This window comes from Phymastichus coffea, unplaced genomic scaffold (genome assembly GCF_024137745.1).
Source record: "Phymastichus coffea isolate CEN01 unplaced genomic scaffold, Cenicafe_Pcof_1.1 PCOF00023, whole genome shotgun sequence".
NCBI classification, from domain to species: Eukaryota; Metazoa; Arthropoda; class Insecta; order Hymenoptera; family Eulophidae; genus Phymastichus; species Phymastichus coffea.
In genome coordinates, this window is record NW_026706834.1 from 2,654,904 (window position 1) to 2,676,766 (window position 21,863).

The window sequence follows — 21,863 nt, forward strand, 5'->3', positions numbered from 1 at the left end:
CATTTTATAGATAATTCTATTATCTATAACTTATTCCTTTGAGGTACATACCTAACTTCAATAGTTTTGGTGTTATACGCGAAAAACATGTTTTTACAAATTTCAAACGGCTGTAAAAAGTTATTAAATGAAAGTTGCGAGTTGGAAACATATACGTTTTCATCTACGCATAGTAATAAACAACTTTGCATAGTCGGTTTGCTGATAGTATTAATGTCACAAATTACCTCATTTTTGGCTTCATTGATTGGCCTATCTGTGTAGCTACTACTGTATCTGAACCAATGTTTTTTTTGTGTTCGTTTAATCTAATTTTTAAAGAACGTTTACTTTCACCTATATAGACCGCTGAACATTTTTTGTAGTTAAAACTATGGACAATACCAGTGTTGTCTAATAAACCAGATTTGTCTTTTCCTAAACGGACAAACTCTTGTAATGTTTTTTGTAATGAAGGGATAGGCATAATGTTATGTTTTTTTAACACAGATGAACATTTTTTGAAGATTTTGCAATTATTAGGAATAGCGAGTGTAGGTAATTTTTGATTTTCTAAATTTTTACTTGCTGACAAAAAATTTCATTCCAACAACGATGAGGAAGGGATAATAGATGAAGAGTATATATATATATGGGTTGAAGTACTTGATTTCTCACTTTATTGTAACTTGACTGTGCTACGATCTATTCGTTTTAGCCTATAATAATTTGACTACGTGAGAAATCAGGTATACACATATACATATAATTATATACTATGAAAATTACTTGTGCAAACTCTATTGTTAATAATTTGTTGTTTTTCTATTAATAAAGCCTGAAGAGGTCAGCAAATGTACTGACGAAACGTTGCTGAATATAATTAAAATTAAGGGATTTTCCATCTATCACTATTTCCCTTCTTTCCATCATTACAAAATTGATCATTTAAAAAATCATAAGGTAATCAACACAGTATGTTACGTATAGATACGATACTTTTTATTGTTCAATTAAAATGCGTTATCAAGAGTAATTTCAATGAAACCAAGTATTTTTTAGATTTAGCATACATGAAGAAGACAATGCAATCTACAAAATATCATAAGCTAATTCTTTCAACATCACTCTATGTGGAGATATGAATTTTTGAAATGTTACCTTTTTTGATCAATTTTGATGTTTTTTGCAATTATATTGATTATTAGTTACTCGATTGAGATGAGCGATAGCTCATTTTATAGATAATTCTATTATCTATAACTTATTCCTTTGAGGTACATACCTAACTTCAATAGTTTTGGTGTTATACGCGAAAAACATGTTTTTACAAATTTCAAACGGCTGTAAAAAGTTATTAAATGAAAGTTGCGAGTTGGAAACATATACGTTTTCATCTACGCATAGTAATAAACAACTTTGCATAGTCGGTTTGCTGATAGTATTAATGTCACAAATTACCTCATTTTTGGCTTCATTGATTGGCCTATCTGTGTAGCTACTACTGTATCTGAACCAATGTTTTTTTTGTGTTCGTTTAATCTAATTTTTAAAGAACGTTTACTTTCACCTATATAGACCGCTGAACATTTTTTGTAGTTAAAACTATGGACAATACCAGTGTTGTCTAATAAACCAGATTTGTCTTTTCCTAAACGGACAAACTCTTGTAATGTTTTTTGTAATGAAGGGATAGGCATAATGTTATGTTTTTTTAACACAGATGAACATTTTTTGAAGATTTTGCAATTATTAGGAATAGCGAGTGTAGGTAATTTTTGATTTTCTAAATTTTTACTTGCTGACAAAAAATTTCATTCCAACAACGATGAGGAAGGGATAATAGATGAAGAGTATATATATATATGGGTTGAAGTACTTGATTTCTCACTTTATTGTAACTTGACTGTGCTACGATCTATTCGTTTTAGCCTATAATAATTTGACTACGTGAGAAATCAGGTATACACATATACATATAATTATATACTATGAAAATTACTTGTGCAAACTCTATTGTTAATAATTTGTTGTTTTTCTATTAATAAAGCCTGAAGAGGTCAGCAAATGTACTGACGAAACGTTGCTGAATATAATTAAAATTAAGGGATTTTCCATCTATCACTATTTCCCTTCTTTCCATCATTACAAAATTGATCATTTAAAAAATCATAAGGTAATCAACACAGTATGTTACGTATAGATACGATACTTTTTATTGTTCAATTAAAATGCGTTATCAAGAGTAATTTCAATGAAACCAAGTATTTTTTATATAGATTTTTGGGCATAGATTTAGATTATAATATTTTTAATTACTTTTAGTTTAAATTGTATTGAATTTTAATGTGCAATCTTAATTGGTTTATAACTTTGTAAATGTTAATTATTATTATAAAGCGGATACTCTGAACTCAAGATGACTATCTGAGAAACATGAATAAAAATTCGTTTCATTGATAACAACTTACTTATTACTGTTATCAATAAATAGACAATTAATAATTTATTTAAAGAAATAATTATATATGACTCGAAATCGTTAATTTTGTACATAATGACAACAATTTTATAATATATTAATCTTAATTAACCGATTTTATATTTACATTATAAGATTTTGCAAAAATACGGAAATTGATTATTATTCAAATGTTATTAACTAATTTAAGTAGTCCTTTTTTGAAATTACTTCTACAAGTGATAAACTATTTTTATATATAAAATTATCTTATTATTTTATTGTAAATATTGCGCTATTGTATTAACTAACTTCATTAGTTAATAACTGTATTATTTACATGATTTAGATTTTCGTTAGTGCTGTTTATTTTATTGTAAATAAGAGAAAATGATTTTGCACACTTGCATAAACAGCATGAAGAGGGCTGTCCGGCGAAAATAGGCGAGAAAATTTGTGTATAAATACGCTGATTTTTGCACAGGCTGGTATTCTCTCCTAGCCTTGCAAACTAAGCGCTCGAAATTGAATAAACTTGGCTTATACCCAAGTTATTTCTCTCTAGTGATTAACTAAGCAATTCTTTCCTTTCCTATTGTGATTTACGCTCGACTCATAGAATATTACGCGCTATGAGAAACTTCGGCTGAATTACATCCTTTTTTCAAAAGAGACTTAAGCTCTGCTTATAGGACACTTCGTACTATAAGAAACTAGGGTAAAGTTTATCTTTTCTTAAGTCCGTAATACGTAACATACTGTCTTGATTCCCTTATAGTTTTCTTAAATGATAAATTTTGTAATAATGAAAAAAAGGGAATTAGCGAGAGATGGAAATTCACTTAATTTTAATTATATTTAGCAACGTTTCGTCAGTATATTTCGTTTGTGCTGACGAGCTATTTGTTTTAGCCTATAATAATTTGACTACGAGAGAAATCAGGTACATATATATACATATGCCATTAAAATTACATTTGCAACTTTATTGTTAATAATTTGTTGTTTTTCTATTAATAAAGCCTGAAGAGGTCAGCAAATGTACTGACGAAACGTTGCTGAATATAATTAAAATTAAGGGATTTTCCATCTATCACTATTTCCCTTCTTTCCATCATTACAAAATTGATCATTTAAAAAATCATAAGGTAATCAACACAGTATGTTACGTATAGATACGATACTTTTTATTGTTCAATTAAAATGCGTTATCAAGAGTAATTTCAATGAAACCAAGTATTTTTTATATAGATTTTTGGGCATAGATTTAGATTATAATATTTTTAATTACTTTTAGTTTAAATTGTATTGAATTTTAATGTGCAATCTTAATTGGTTTATAACTTTGTAAATGTTAATTATTATTATAAAGCGGATACTCTGAACTCAAGATGACTATCTGAGAAACATGAATAAAAATTCGTTTCATTGATAACAACTTACTTATTACTGTTATCAATAAATAGACAATTAATAATTTATTTAAAGAAATAATTATATATGACTCGAAATCGTTAATTTTGTACATAATGACAACAATTTTATAATATATTAATCTTAATTAACCGATTTTATATTTACATTATAAGATTTTGCAAAAATACGGAAATTGATTATTATTCAAATGTTATTAACTAATTTAAGTAGTCCTTTTTTGAAATTACTTCTACAAGTGATAAACTATTTTTATATATAAAATTATCTTATTATTTTATTGTAAATATTGCGCTATTGTATTAACTAACTTCATTAGTTAATAACTGTATTATTTACATGATTTAGATTTTCGTTAGTGCTGTTTATTTTATTGTAAATAAGAGAAAATGATTTTGCACACTTGCATAAACAGCATGAAGAGGGCTGTCCGGCGAAAATAGGCGAGAAAATTTGTGTATAAATACGCTGATTTTTGCACAGGCTGGTATTCTCTCCTAGCCTTGCAAACTAAGCGCTCGAAATTGAATAAACTTGGCTTATACCCAAGTTATTTCTCTCTAGTGATTAACTAAGCAATTCTTTCCTTTCCTATTGTGATTTACGCTCGACTCATAGAATATTACGCGCTATGAGAAACTTCGGCTGAATTACATCCTTTTTTCAAAAGAGACTTAAGCTCTGCTTATAGGACACTTCGTACTATAAGAAACTAGGGTAAAGTTTATCTTTTCTTAAGTCCGTAATACGTAACATACTGTCTTGATTCCCTTATAGTTTTCTTAAATGATAAATTTTGTAATAATGAAAAAAAGGGAATTAGCGAGAGATGGAAATTCACTTAATTTTAATTATATTTAGCAACGTTTCGTCAGTATATTTCGTTTGTGCTGACGAGCTATTTGTTTTAGCCTATAATAATTTGACTACGAGAGAAATCAGGTACATATATATACATATGCCATTAAAATTACATTTGCAACTTTATTGTTAATAATTTGTTGTTTTTCTATTAATAAAGCCTGAAGAGGTCAGCAAATGTACTGACGAAACGTTGCTGAATATAATTAAAATTAAGGGATTTTCCATCTATCACTATTTCCCTTCTTTCCATCATTACAAAATTGATCATTTAAAAAATCATAAGGTAATCAACACAGTATGTTACGTATAGATACGATACTTTTTATTGTTCAATTAAAATGCGTTATCAAGAGTAATTTCAATGAAACCAAGTATTTTTTATATAGATTTTTGGGCATAGATTTAGATTATAATATTTTTAATTACTTTTAGTTTAAATTGTATTGAATTTTAATGTGCAATCTTAATTGGTTTATAACTTTGTAAATGTTAATTATTATTATAAAGCGGATACTCTGAACTCAAGATGACTATCTGAGAAACATGAATAAAAATTCGTTTCATTGATAACAACTTACTTATTACTGTTATCAATAAATAGACAATTAATAATTTATTTAAAGAAATAATTATATATGACTCGAAATCGTTAATTTTGTACATAATGACAACAATTTTATAATATATTAATCTTAATTAACCGATTTTATATTTACATTATAAGATTTTGCAAAAATACGGAAATTGATTATTATTCAAATGTTATTAACTAATTTAAGTAGTCCTTTTTTGAAATTACTTCTACAAGTGATAAACTATTTTTATATATAAAATTATCTTATTATTTTATTGTAAATATTGCGCTATTGTATTAACTAACTTCATTAGTTAATAACTGTATTATTTACATGATTTAGATTTTCGTTAGTGCTGTTTATTTTATTGTAAATAAGAGAAAATGATTTTGCACACTTGCATAAACAGCATGAAGAGGGCTGTCCGGCGAAAATAGGCGAGAAAATTTGTGTATAAATACGCTGATTTTTGCACAGGCTGGTATTCTCTCCTAGCCTTGCAAACTAAGCGCTCGAAATTGAATAAACTTGGCTTATACCCAAGTTATTTCTCTCTAGTGATTAACTAAGCAATTCTTTCCTTTCCTATTGTGATTTACGCTCGACTCATAGAATATTACGCGCTATGAGAAACTTCGGCTGAATTACATCCTTTTTTCAAAAGAGACTTAAGCTCTGCTTATAGGACACTTCGTACTATAAGAAACTAGGGTAAAGTTTATCTTTTCTTAAGTCCGTAATACGTAACATACTGTCTTGATTCCCTTATAGTTTTCTTAAATGATAAATTTTGTAATAATGAAAAAAAGGGAATTAGCGAGAGATGGAAATTCACTTAATTTTAATTATATTTAGCAACGTTTCGTCAGTATATTTCGTTTGTGCTGACGAGCTATTTGTTTTAGCCTATAATAATTTGACTACGAGAGAAATCAGGTACATATATATACATATGCCATTAAAATTACATTTGCAACTTTATTGTTAATAATTTGTTGTTTTTCTATTAATAAAGCCTGAAGAGGTCAGCAAATGTACTGACGAAACGTTGCTGAATATAATTAAAATTAAGGGATTTTCCATCTATCACTATTTCCCTTCTTTCCATCATTACAAAATTGATCATTTAAAAAATCATAAGGTAATCAACACAGTATGTTACGTATAGATACGATACTTTTTATTGTTCAATTAAAATGCGTTATCAAGAGTAATTTCAATGAAACCAAGTATTTTTTATATAGATTTTTGGGCATAGATTTAGATTATAATATTTTTAATTACTTTTAGTTTAAATTGTATTGAATTTTAATGTGCAATCTTAATTGGTTTATAACTTTGTAAATGTTAATTATTATTATAAAGCGGATACTCTGAACTCAAGATGACTATCTGAGAAACATGAATAAAAATTCGTTTCATTGATAACAACTTACTTATTACTGTTATCAATAAATAGACAATTAATAATTTATTTAAAGAAATAATTATATATGACTCGAAATCGTTAATTTTGTACATAATGACAACAATTTTATAATATATTAATCTTAATTAACCGATTTTATATTTACATTATAAGATTTTGCAAAAATACGGAAATTGATTATTATTCAAATGTTATTAACTAATTTAAGTAGTCCTTTTTTGAAATTACTTCTACAAGTGATAAACTATTTTTATATATAAAATTATCTTATTATTTTATTGTAAATATTGCGCTATTGTATTAACTAACTTCATTAGTTAATAACTGTATTATTTACATGATTTAGATTTTCGTTAGTGCTGTTTATTTTATTGTAAATAAGAGAAAATGATTTTGCACACTTGCATAAACAGCATGAAGAGGGCTGTCCGGCGAAAATAGGCGAGAAAATTTGTGTATAAATACGCTGATTTTTGCACAGGCTGGTATTCTCTCCTAGCCTTGCAAACTAAGCGCTCGAAATTGAATAAACTTGGCTTATACCCAAGTTATTTCTCTCTAGTGATTAACTAAGCAATTCTTTCCTTTCCTATTGTGATTTACGCTCGACTCATAGAATATTACGCGCTATGAGAAACTTCGGCTGAATTACATCCTTTTTTCAAAAGAGACTTAAGCTCTGCTTATAGGACACTTCGTACTATAAGAAACTAGGGTAAAGTTTATCTTTTCTTAAGTCCGTAATACGTAACATACTGTCTTGATTCCCTTATAGTTTTCTTAAATGATAAATTTTGTAATAATGAAAAAAAGGGAATTAGCGAGAGATGGAAATTCACTTAATTTTAATTATATTTAGCAACGTTTCGTCAGTATATTTCGTTTGTGCTGACGAGCTATTTGTTTTAGCCTATAATAATTTGACTACGAGAGAAATCAGGTACATATATATACATATGCCATTAAAATTACATTTGCAACTTTATTGTTAATAATTTGTTGTTTTTCTATTAATAAAGCCTGAAGAGGTCAGCAAATGTACTGACGAAACGTTGCTGAATATAATTAAAATTAAGGGATTTTCCATCTATCACTATTTCCCTTCTTTCCATCATTACAAAATTGATCATTTAAAAAATCATAAGGTAATCAACACAGTATGTTACGTATAGATACGATACTTTTTATTGTTCAATTAAAATGCGTTATCAAGAGTAATTTCAATGAAACCAAGTATTTTTTATATAGATTTTTGGGCATAGATTTAGATTATAATATTTTTAATTACTTTTAGTTTAAATTGTATTGAATTTTAATGTGCAATCTTAATTGGTTTATAACTTTGTAAATGTTAATTATTATTATAAAGCGGATACTCTGAACTCAAGATGACTATCTGAGAAACATGAATAAAAATTCGTTTCATTGATAACAACTTACTTATTACTGTTATCAATAAATAGACAATTAATAATTTATTTAAAGAAATAATTATATATGACTCGAAATCGTTAATTTTGTACATAATGACAACAATTTTATAATATATTAATCTTAATTAACCGATTTTATATTTACATTATAAGATTTTGCAAAAATACGGAAATTGATTATTATTCAAATGTTATTAACTAATTTAAGTAGTCCTTTTTTGAAATTACTTCTACAAGTGATAAACTATTTTTATATATAAAATTATCTTATTATTTTATTGTAAATATTGCGCTATTGTATTAACTAACTTCATTAGTTAATAACTGTATTATTTACATGATTTAGATTTTCGTTAGTGCTGTTTATTTTATTGTAAATAAGAGAAAATGATTTTGCACACTTGCATAAACAGCATGAAGAGGGCTGTCCGGCGAAAATAGGCGAGAAAATTTGTGTATAAATACGCTGATTTTTGCACAGGCTGGTATTCTCTCCTAGCCTTGCAAACTAAGCGCTCGAAATTGAATAAACTTGGCTTATACCCAAGTTATTTCTCTCTAGTGATTAACTAAGCAATTCTTTCCTTTCCTATTGTGATTTACGCTCGACTCATAGAATATTACGCGCTATGAGAAACTTCGGCTGAATTACATCCTTTTTTCAAAAGAGACTTAAGCTCTGCTTATAGGACACTTCGTACTATAAGAAACTAGGGTAAAGTTTATCTTTTCTTAAGTCCGTAATACGTAACATACTGTCTTGATTCCCTTATAGTTTTCTTAAATGATAAATTTTGTAATAATGAAAAAAAGGGAATTAGCGAGAGATGGAAATTCACTTAATTTTAATTATATTTAGCAACGTTTCGTCAGTATATTTCGTTTGTGCTGACGAGCTATTTGTTTTAGCCTATAATAATTTGACTACGAGAGAAATCAGGTACATATATATACATATGCCATTAAAATTACATTTGCAACTTTATTGTTAATAATTTGTGATTTTTCTGTTAATCAAGCCTGAAGAGGTCAGCAAATGTGCTGGCGAAACGTTGCTGAATATAATTAAAATTAAGTGAATTTCCATCTCTCACTATTTCCCTTCTTTCCATTATTACAAAATTTATCATTTCCGTAAGTCCAACCCTAACAATTATAAATATTACATTTATAATTTTACTTCAAATCCAATATTCATATATATTTTTCAAAGTTAAACAAATTCTTACTCACTAATGCGACTAATAGGTGATATTAATGTCACAATAGCTTTCATACAAGGTGAAATACATACGAAAAATGAAAAAATAAAATATTGATCTGACCGAAACTCGAACCCGAGATCTTCATGTTAGTTATTTTTATTCTGTGTTACATGGAATCTGGAAATTATTTATAATTTATTTGATTCTATTAAATGAACTGTATTGGTACTGGTAATATCGATGAATTTAATTTTAACAAAAAAATGTAAATGATGAGAAAAACTTATATATTGTTAATTTTACATTAATCGCTATTATTAGTAAACATATAGTTAATTGAATATGATTGAATAATTTAACAATTTTCAGATCGTGTAAAATAGATTAAAATTAACAAACGATAAAAGTCATCGCTAGCAAAGTCATAAAGTATAAATCTAGTAACACGAAAGTCTCATGTTCAAGTCTTTGTCAGGTTAGTTAATTTATTTTAATTTTCCATATATAGTTCGTATTGTGTATTCTGTGAAAGCTTTTCAGATTATTTTATCCATAATTTCCTTGTTGTAAAATGGTGTTCTTTTTATTATGGCTAATAAGCCTAAATCATTTGCCCATCACCTTTGTCATCGATTCCTATATCGCCAACTCACTTTTCCTCTGCGTCCCGATCAAGTATCTGCGCGCATGCGCAGGTGTGTCCTCGCAGTGGAGTGGATGGTCTGAAAGATCGTGCGTGAATCGTGTAATGCGCGCGGAAAGGGAAATCAGGTTCGAAGCTCGTATCATCGACGGGCCGGGAGTGCGGAATGGGAAAATCAAACGGACACTCAATTACAGCGTATGAGGTTTTATTAATGGACCTCCTCAACACTTCATTTTCTATAAACGAATTTAAACATTTGTCGGGAGCCACACGTTTACTATTAACGTTGTAGTAAGAGAGGGAGAGAAAGAGAGGAAATCGTTGGCATAGACGGACGCGCAGCTAAAACGGTACACGGAATGAGACTGCAATGAAAATAACACGATCGCGCGGCTTCACTATTTCGGAGCCGCGATATAACGCACGCGACTTACTTGTCCAAACTTAATAATATTAACCAACTTAATAACCCAAAACTCTGCCGTAAGCTATAACGATCGTCGATGACTGGAACGTCGCCTCCGGGGGCGATTGATATAGTCACTAATTGTAAGTGGTCGACGATGCTAAATAGCTAGGATTTCGCCTCTAGATATATCTACTGGTGCCTTTATCAATTGGTTGCTCTTGTCACTAATCGTACACCTTAATTGTTCTTTTTTAACTCTTAACTGCTATGTAGGGTAGATTTACCCCAGACAATTTTTAAAAATAAATAAAATATTTTTTTTTTTCAACAATTTTTTTCAGTGTGTATAACATTAAAAATTGTTAACCTGAATATTTTTTTTGTAGTAAAAGGTTTGAAATATACTAGAAAAAATTTTCATAGCAAAATATCTAAAATTCTATGATTATTCGATGTTTTTCGGGCTGGGGTAGATTTACATTTAAAGACAATACGAGGTGTGGCTATTAAGTAACGAGACTAGCGCTGCTACAGAAAAAGTACGCATGCGCCAAAGGTTAATGACTGTCAGCTGTTTAGCCTGAAGCCTACTCTTTCGAATGCGATGTCTACCGTGTCTGTAGACAAACCAGTGTAGCCGTGGCCTTTGTTTCTATACGAGCTGTTTTTTTGTTTTGCCGGAAAAATGATCGACGTAAAAATAGAGCAACGGATTGTTGTGAAATTTCACATGAAACTTGGAAAAACTGCAACTGAAACTTATAATTTATTGAAACAAGTGTATGGCAATGAATGTTTGTCGCGTCCACGTGTTTTTGAGTGGTTTAAGCGTTTTCAAGATGGCCGAGAAGGTGTTGAAGATGATTCACGTTCGGGTCGCCCTTCCACGTCAAAAACGGATGAAAATATCGAAAAAGTCGGTAATCTTGTTCGATCTGACCGTCGGCTAAGTATTCGTGCGATTGCTGAATCTATAGGAATTGACAAAGAATGTGTGCGGCAAATTTTACATGAAAATTTTAACATGAGAAAAGTGTGTGCAAAACTGGTGCCTAAAATTCTCACGTTTGAACAACTAGAAGCTCGCAAAAATATTTGTATTGACACTTTGAATGCGATTGAAAAAGACTCAGACTTATTAGAAAAGATAATAACGTGTGACGAATCTTGGTTTTTTACCTATGATCCTGAAACAAAGCGCCAATCCATGCACTGGAAGAGTCCAACTTCGCCAAGAGCCAAAAAAGCGAAAATGAGCAAATTAAAATTCAAAGCAATGATGATTGTTTTTTTCGATATTCATGGAATTATATACCTTCACTGGGTTCCTGAAGGTGAAACAGTTAACCAACATTATTATCTTCACGTTCTTACTGAACTCCGTGAAAGAATAAGAAAAAAACGACCCAAACTGTGGAAGGAGAAGTCATGGCTTCTTCATCAAGACAATGCGCCAGCTCATTCCGCACTGTCCGTCAAGAAGTTTCTAGCCAAGTACAACATCCCAGTGTTAGACCATCCACCTTATTCGCCGGATCTTGCACCGTGCGACTTCTATCTCTTTCCTAAGGTGAAATCTGCATTAAAAGGAACAAGATTTGAGTCTGTTGAAGCTGTGAAAGAAAAAGCGGCGCGCGTCCTGAAGGAACTAACAGAAAAAGACTTTCTGCACTGTTTCGAACAATGGAAGATTCGTATGGAGCGATGTAGGGATAGAGGAGGGGTATATATTGAAGGTGATAATAAATAAATATACATAATATCAAAATAAAATGTTTTATATCACCAGTCTCGTTATTTAATAGCCACACCTCGTACACCTTGCTTTCTCGCTTTGGTTGAAAAAAAACGAACAAATGCATGCCGGTTTTCGCCTTCTCTCTTCCTCTCCTTCGCGAATGCGCGCACAGCACGTAGACTCGCATGATAAAATAGTGCGGGCCACTAACGCTCGCGACGATAGCGGAGAACAATAACATGCGACTCTCATTACACTGTTTTGTTTATTTATTTAATTTTTAGAAAAACGAAAATTTTGGAAAAGTGGCGTTTTATTTTTTTACATAGTCTCCTTTTAGTTCGATACACTTGACCCAGCGATGCTCCAACTTCTTTAACCCGTCTGAAAAATACGTTTCTTCGAGGTCTGAAAAGTAGGCTTCCGTGGCAGCGATTACCTCCTCATTCGACTCAAATTTCTGCCCGGCGAGTGACTTTTTCAAGTTTGAAAACAAAAAGAAGTCGCACGGGGCTAAATTTGGAGAATACGGTGGATGGGGCAGCAGTTCGTAGCCTATTTCGACCAATTTGGCCATGGCGACGGCGGAGGTGTGAACCGGTGCGTTGTCATGATGGAAGAGCACTTTTTTCTTCGCCAAATGGGGCCGTTTTTTCTCCAATTCGACGTCGAATCGGCCCAATTATTCGGCATAGTACAGCCCTGTGACCGTTTTGCCCCTCTCCAGGTAGTCGATGTAGATCACACCTTGTGAATCCCAGAAAACGGTGGCCATCACCTTTCCGGCCGATGGGGTAGTCTTCGCCTTCTTCGGAGCACTTTCGCCGGGTAAAGTCCACTGTTTGGACTGTTCCTTGGTCTCTGGTGTATACCGATGGATCCATGTTTCGTCGACTGTCACGAAACGACGCAGAAAATCCTTCGAATTGCGTTTAAACAGCGTCAGACATTGCTCTGAAGTTGTCTCACGGTTGCGCTTGTTGTCTGGAGTGAGCAAACGCGGTACCCATCGCGCCGACAGCTTTCTCATGCCCAAAATTTCATGCAGAACATGACCCACGCGGTCTTTTGAGATGCCTATGACCTTACCTATCTCGCGCACCTTCAATCATCGATCTGCCAATACGAGGTCGTGAATTTTTGTCACGTTATCCTCCGTGGTAGCCGTTTTCGGAACATCTGGACGTGGCTCTTCAAAAATCGACGTGCGACCACGTTGAAACTCGTTAAACCAATTTTTGACGGTCGCCATCGAAGGAGAAGAGTTACCGTATACAGCATCCAAGCGCTTTTTGATTTCGTTGTGCGATTTCCCTTCCAAAAACAAGAATCGAATCACCGACCGATACTGCTCTTGTTCCATTTTTCAAAAATCAACGAACACCCTTGTTTTCACACGCTCTCAAAAATAAACTACAACTCCGATCCGGCTGAAATCTTGACAGTAACCATCGAGAAGGTTGTACTACATGATAGAATATTTCTTTTGCGAGAGTGGCGCCATCGGGCGGTGAGGTTAAGTACTTATCGGACCACCCTCGTATATATATATATATATATATATATATATGGGTCAATCTAATACTTTTTTGCAAATTGGTGCGCACGAGGTCAACCGATTTTGCTGAAATTTTGATAATAGGTTCTACTTAAAAAAAAAGAAACTGCCCAAAATTTCAGCCCTCTATATATAAAATTGCGTTTTCAGGACCGATTTGAAGGCCCTTTTTAAGCGTTTTTTCTACTGTTCTTCAAAAGGGCCTCAATCCTTGAGTTTTTAAGGTTTTTCAACCAACGACATCTGATTTTCTTTGTCTTTTTAAGAGCTTTTTATTCATGTAATGTGTTATACAAGTTACTTTATGGGCGAGCTGCTTACCGGCATATAAAGAAAGCACTTTTTTTCCTATTTTTGCTCATATTCAAAGCCCTGTAGCTCCGTCAATTTTCATTATTTTTAGGCTTGCGGGGCATCATTTTTTTTTGTCTTTTCAAGACGAAAATAATTGTGCCCCGCAAGCCTAAAAATAATGAAAATTGACCAAGCTATACTATTTCAAAGTTTGCTATTTTAGCCAAAAGTACGTTTTTCGCAGTTTTCGTGCCAGTTTTTTTATATGTTCCGGTATCTCGATCGAGCTAAGAATCTGTTAAAGTGTACACCAAATGTTGTAGATTGAACTGCAATAGGTTTTGAACGGAGTATCGAACTCTATCATGTTAATTGAATCTGTTACTTTTACCTATTTTTTGATGAAATTTCCTTCTATTTTCCACCGTTTTGAAGTACTCAGGATTGTAAATTTTACAACATTGCCAGTCTACGTAAATTTAAAATATATAGAGCAAAATCCAATACCCTTTTCTTTGTGTAACGTGACAAATATAACGTAATACATAAATATTTCCCATAAAGTCGGTTTCTGGATAATGACAATCCTTGGGATAAATTCAAACACGTCCATGTCTTATTTGCAACAGGTTTAGATATAGTGTAGTGAAGTTGAGTTAGGTGTATTGCAATCTAACACTTTTATGTTGGATCATAAATATCGCTCGTAATAATTAGGGAAAGAGTTACAATAAATATTCTCGTCATCTACCGAACAGCAGATAAATGGCGCAAAATGAAAATGCGCTTGCGCAATGTTTCCAGTAATGCATCTAATACACATAAAAATTTTATCTTTTGACTGATGTGTAAATTAAGCTTTTTGCAATTTCTATTTGAGTGCTATTAACAAATAAGGAACTTTAACTAGTTACCTAATTAAACATTTTTTAAAGTATTTTATAATATTTGCATCCACGATGAATGTGGATGCCAGCCGATCGCTATTAATTTAAATTTTTCATATGGTTAATTTAACAAGAACAAACAAATCGATCATAGAATTTGTTTATTTAGTCGACGAGCTATCTGAGAACATAATTTTTTTTCTCGATTTCTTGATATCTTTTATTTTTGTTTACCAACTTCTTAGACTTTCTGATACCTCATGCTGTGCCCGTGTAATTCCTGCATTGTTATTGTATGCTTTGAAACGTACGACATCTGTATCACACTGGTTTGAAAATTATTTGCTTAGTTATTATTTAATGTTGTGATATTTTCAAAAAAATAGATTATAATAAGTTCATTTTTTTGAAGTATTAGTATTTGAGAATAAAATGGCCATTGCCAATGAAGAAATCTGTTGTGTCAGTGGTTATGTTGACGATGAATGTCACAGAGAAAGATTTCGTGCAGATAAAACTATGCACAAAAATGATACTATATCGAAGGAGGATCTGCATTTTTTATATATAAAAAATAAATTATATATTATATATAATATATAATATATAATTTATTATATATAAAAAATAAATTATATATTATATATAATATATATATATAAATAAAATTTATCCCAAGGATTGTCATTATCCAGAAACCGACTTTATGGGAAATATTTATGTATTACGTTATATTTGTCACGTTACACAAAGAAAAGGGTATTGGATTTTGCTCTATATATTTTAAATTTACGTAGACTGGCAATGTTGTAAAATTTACAATCCTGAGTACTTCAAAACGGTGGAAAATAGAAGGAAATTTCATCAAAAAATAGGTAAAAGTAACAGATTCAATTAACATGATAGAGTTCGATACTCCGTTCAAAACCTATTGCAGTTCAATCTACAACATTTGGTGTACACTTTAACAGATTCTTAGCTCGATCGAGATACCGGAACATATAAAAAAACAGGCACGAAAACTGCGAAAAACGTACTTTTGGCTAAAATAGCAAACTTTGAAATAGAATAGATTGGTCAATTTTCATTATTTTTAGGCTTGCGGGGCACAATTATTTTCGTCTTGAAAAGACAAAAAAAATGATGCCCCGCAAGCCTAAAAATAATGAAAATTGACGGAGCTACAGGGCTTTGAATATGAGCAAAAATAGGAAAAAAAGTGCTTTCTTTATATGCCGGTAAGCAGCTCGCCCATAAAGTAACGTGTATAACACATTACATGAATAAAAAGCTCTTAAAAAGACAAAGAAAATGAGATGTCGTTGGTTGAAAAACCTTAAAAACTCAAGGATTGAGGCCCTTTTGAAGAACAGTAGAAAAAACGCTTAAAAAGGGCCTTCAAATCGGTCCTGAAAACGCAATTTTATATATAGAGGGCTGAAATTTTGGGCAGTTTCTTTTTTTTTAAGTAGAACCTATTATCAAAATTTCAGCAAAATCGGTTGACCTCGTGCGCACCGATTTGCAAAAAAGTATTAGATTGACCCATATATATATATATATAATTGTATAAATTTCGTATAGATTCTGTACAAAATTTGTATATTTATTTTCATTTGGGATGCTATTCGTTTACTGTTGCCCAACTAAAAAAACTTACAAATGCCGTATAATTTTACTGAAGATGAAATGAATGCAAGGATTTGAAATATTCGGTGTTGTCGCAACATCTGATGACAAAAGTTCTACTAACTGCAGATCACGATATTTCCAAGGAACTTTGTAATGGTCCTATCTATGAGCTAGTTTATTATATCACTGAATCACCGCAACCCGTCAAACACATCTATCTGTTTACTCAAATCATCACATTAAACGGCGCCACCTCACCGATTATTTGATTGTATTAGTACAAGAGTCTAATTTTATAACCAAAATAAGGAACGTGACCTCACAAAGTAATAGATATAGATATAATGATTTTTGTTATTTAAGAAAAATATGTTAATTAGAGATAATTTTGATATAACAAAGTATTTCTTATATAGATTTTAGAACGTAGATTTAGAATATAGTCATACAAATTGCGTTTAATTATTAAATAATAATGAATTTTAATATACAAATTTAATTTATTTATTACACTAAATATATGAATTATTAGAAAAATGTAAATAGTCTAAATGCAAAATGAATAAGAAATGAACATGAGTAAAAATTGGTTTCATTGATAACAGCTTAATAATAACTGTTATTAATAAATAAACAATTAATAATTTATTTAAACAACAAGTTGTATATAGAACGAAAGGGTTAATTTTATACTTAATGACAATTTTATAATTTATAAATCTTAGATAATTAATCCAATAATTGCGTTATAAGATTATAGAAAAAACCGTTAAAAATATGAAAATTTATTATAATTCAAATGTTATTAACTAATTTGAATATTTCTTTTTAAAAAATACTTCTAAAATTAATAAACTATAAGGCTATGTAAGAATTTAATAACTTTCCATTATAAATATGGTAATATTACATTAATTAACTTTATTAGTTAATAACTTTTGACGACACTATTTTCGATAATTGTAAATTACACTAAATCAACAAATAGCGAATTCTGTAAAGTTCTCACGTGTTGAAAGCTCATTATTAATGTTTATTTACTTGTAAATTAAGAAAACACATTTCTTAAAATTCGCGAATGTCTCTCGAATATTCGATGACATCTCTCCTGCAAAAATAAGCGGAAAAATCTGTGTATAAATACGCCCACCTTTGCACAGGCTAGGATTCACTTCTAGCCTTGCAAGGTGAGCGCATGAGTCTGAATAAACTTGGCTAATACCTAAGTTCTTTCTCTCATTGTGATTAACTGAGCAAGACATTTCCTTTCCTATAATTCGAGCTCAACTTATAGAACATCTCGCGCTATAAGAAACTTGGGTCGAATTATATTCTATCCAAGAAAGACTTTAGCCCTGCTTATGGGACAATTCGCACCATAAGAAACTAGAGCATAGTCTGATTTTCCTTCAAACATTATACATATTTATTATATATTTGATTTATCAATATGTTATTATTAGTGGAGTCGATTTGATCTATCTATTTATTTTCTCAACAAGTAGAGTAACTTTATTAGAAATAAATTCTTACTCATTAGCTAGATACGAGAGTTCGAATTATTATTTATAAGTGATACGAACATCACAACTTCTTTATATATTTTATATTTTAACCTAATAGAGCTTTATAAAATAATATTCTTGATGATACATTTGCTAAATTTAACTAAAATATTCTCTCGATTTAGTTTTATTATCATAAAATTATAATTTAAAATATTTAACAAAAATGATAAATTTCAGGAAGGAGAATTATCTCAAGACTTGTATACCTTTCATGAAGCAGTATCTGCTTTGCAAATGTTGGAGGAAGAAGTATTAGACATGCACAAATTAATCATGGATAACACTGCAAAATTTTTAAATGCAGCTCATAACTTATTTAGCATGACACATGAAGTAGATTATGACCAAGAAGGTAAATATAATAAACCATAGTTTACTAGAACTTCCTAGAGTTGTCTTTAGTCGATCTATATTTAATATATCGTTTATCTTAGAGCTTTTCAGTTTTTATTTCTAGAACTTCATATGACAAGATTAACGTGTGAAACCAGTTTTTAAAAAGCAACTGGATAATCAAATACGAAAATTATGTTTCTAAAGAAAATTGAAATTAAGGGGACCAACCGTTGTTAAATAGTGAAACTTGAATGTTTTGTTTATTAGCGTTTAACAACTTGAATGATTTGGTATGGGCTTTCATCTTTCTGCTTGCGAGTATATCAAAATCTTATTTAGTGGCTCTAGGAAGTTCCTGCACTCGTAACATTTTATTTTTTTTAATTTACTTTACCACACTTTTTGAATGTTAGAGTGAACGGAAATCAGGTTAAGAGGACTCGTTGTCTTTGTTAAGATTTGTATTATGTTATTAGTGGAGCGGATTTACAAAAAAAATATTTTTTCATGTTTACGACTGGTTTTTTAAATTTTATTAAGAAAAACAATTCATAATTTTAGAAAAACTGGTTGACAAACATGAAAATAAAATAAATAATTTTTCTAAAAATCAGCTCGACTCGTTCCATAGTACAGATTCTAACTAAAACAATGAGACTTCCCAAGATAATTTTCATTCATTCTAATTTTCAGAAAGACGCGGTAAAGTAACTTTTTCAACATATAAGATGTTACGATCTTGGGAAATTTCTAGGATCTCTAAATAAAATTTTGATACTCATGAGTAAGAAAATAAAAGCTTTTATTGAGCCCTTCAAAATAAAAAATTTTTCGTTCCGATATCTTCATTAGGACGATCTTTATATACCAACGAAGAATACTTTGAATATTTACTATCTAACACTAGCTGGCCCCCTGAAACAAACAAAGGGGAAAAAATGACAATTACGGAATCTTCTCTTCTATTTTATTAGTTTCTCATGTAACAGGCTGTCGTTTAGTCGGTAATCTTCTAAAAGTGCCCGTACTCTAACTATATGAAGCCTTGTTATCTATGCGCTCGATGCGCATTAACCTACCTTGCCTAGGAGTGCGCCTGCGCAGAGTCTCTTCAAAATTCCGAGTTGGGTTCCCCCAACTCGCCACTTGGCGGCGCTGTCGCTCGTACTATTAGCGCTCGAGCGGTCACCACCGGAACCTAGGACGTCGACTCGCGTCTAGTGATTCTCACGCGATTCGTGCTTCGCAACCGGCGAATTCGAATCGGAATGTAAACAAATATGCGCGACCTCCGGACAAAGGGAAACACAATAACGGAAACTCGTTCGAATAAAGACCAAGGGATGATTTATTAACTGAAATCAATTACACAGGGATTTGGCCGAGAGACTGACGCGCGCACGCGTGAATGACAATACACGCTTTTTGAGAGAGAGAGAAAAAACCGCGATGCCGCGAACTACCTGCTCGCACGCAAAACAATACGCTCCTCGCGCTCGCTGCGCGGATTCGCACGCAAAACCGTGATCACAGTTGACAAAAGGGGAAGGTGCACCTACCGCAATACCGCAGGGGATACGGTGGCCAACCGTATCCAAAAGGCGAGGGCGGAAACGCCGCTACTCCGCTCTGCCTCTGAAGCTGTTGCCGGTGTTGTTGTTGCCGCTACTTCTGCTGCTGTTATTGCCGTTGCTGCAGTTACTGTTTTAGCTGCTGCTGCAACTATCACTGCTGCTGCTGCTGCTGCTGCTACCGCTGCACCTCACCCACGCACACTCACCAAGAACAATGTCAATGTCCAAACGAAAATCGAACGGCACGGAGAATATGGAGGTTAGGCACACGGGATGACTGAGTGACACAGTCGTACTGGCGCTCGGAGCCTCCCCTCCCGGTCGTTGCCCCTTACGCGCTCTCCCTCTCTCGCGAACCGAACGCGGCTCACCTCGCTTAACCGCTAATTACATCGCGCGAGTCAAACGATTTTCGGTAATCGTTGCAGCCCCCTCCTAGCTTCGAACGACCGGATCGAACTACCCTATTGACTCGCGACCCCAAGGATAGGATTGGGGAAGGAGAGGAACCAACACATCCTATTCTCAACAAATACTTTATTTGCCCATCCCGGGCCACCACCCCCCCACGTCATTTGCCGGAGCCCCCTGGCGCCTTATGCCTTGGGTAGCGCCAGTGCTCCGACTTGTTGGGGCACTTCGACGTGGTCGTGATCCCGGGATGGCCGCAGATATAGCAGCCTCTTCCCGGTCGCCTGACGAGGCTGGGCTCCGCCCCATGGCCCTGGCTTCCTGTCGGTTGTTGGGGCGGCGTGGCTGCTGACGCCGGGGCGGCGATGAATGTAACGCCGCCCACCGTGGCGGATGTGCGTCCCCCCTCGGTTCGCACCACCACGGTAGGGTCGGAAACCGACCCGTCCACGCGGACCACGAATTCCTGCCCGGCGCCGGGGGCCCCCGACGCTCTCTTGTGTTGAGCCTTGGTCGGGGGCTTGGCTGGAGCCCTGGCCGCATCCCTGCTCGTCGGGGCCGCCGGTGGCAACACTGCCGGCGGGCCCGCGGCCTCTGGGGACTCCAGCCCCCGGTCAACGCGCTGGAGGGCCTCTCCGTAGGCCCTCTGCCGCCGGACTACAGGAGCCCACTCCCCCAGCAGTTCCTGGGCACCTCGGAAGTCGAGGAACTCTCCCAGGTGCGCATGCACCTGGCGCTGGAGTTCCCCGACGAACTCCCAGGCATTCTCGAGCTCCTGGAGGCCCAATCTCACGTGCCTCCAGGTGTTCTCGAGACCCACCTGCTGGGGGACTCGTGGGTGGGTGCAGACCCAGTGCTGGCTGCCGCAGGCCTCCCTTGGCCCGGGGCACTGGGTCGAGCTCTCCACCGTGGACGCGCTCGACCCTTGGGTCTGCGTACCCTGGTCTTGCGTGGACTGTGACCGACGACCCTCTTCGGATGGGCCGTCGGTCTGGGTGGATACTTCCCGGGTCGAGAGCTTGGAGGCCTGGGCCCTCATACCTTCCCGGAGGAAGTCATCCACCCGCTGGCGAGAGCGGCCCTCGCGAGCGGCCGTCTCGACCTGGGCCCGGATGAAGCGACGTAAATCGCCGATCAGCCGATCGGCGCCCGGGCCCAATCCCAGGTCGAGCAGCAGCTGGGTTGCCGTCTCGAGGGCCTCCTCACTGATGACCAGCTTCCTCTCCATCTGTAAAAGAGAAGAAGTGGGGTCAAGGGATTTCTCAGGCTCAGCCCTTAACCTACCCGTCGCCGTGTAATGCTCGACGCTATTCTTTACGAGGACGTCCCGGTCCCCGGCGCTTTCCTCGCGAGCATGGCCCATTTGCGGGGGCAGCTGGCAGCACCACCTTCCGCACGTGCTGGGCGGTTCTACGTGGTCTGCCCCTTCC

At 34.0% G+C, this 21,863-nt stretch overlaps 1 protein-coding gene across 2 annotated transcripts in view; it reads left to right on the plus strand.

The window, feature by feature from the left end:
* The window catches only part of LOC131675475 (kinesin-like protein Klp10A), a 929,209-nt gene that overhangs the window by 807,972 nt on the left and 99,374 nt on the right, over positions 1-21,863 (plus strand). For both annotated transcript variants that reach the window (XM_058954469.1, XM_058954468.1), the window contains exon 10: positions 18,290-18,464. In XM_058954469.1, the coding sequence (XP_058810452.1) occupies positions 18,290-18,464 (175 nt within the window). The remainder of the gene's footprint in view (positions 1-18,289; positions 18,465-21,863) is intronic.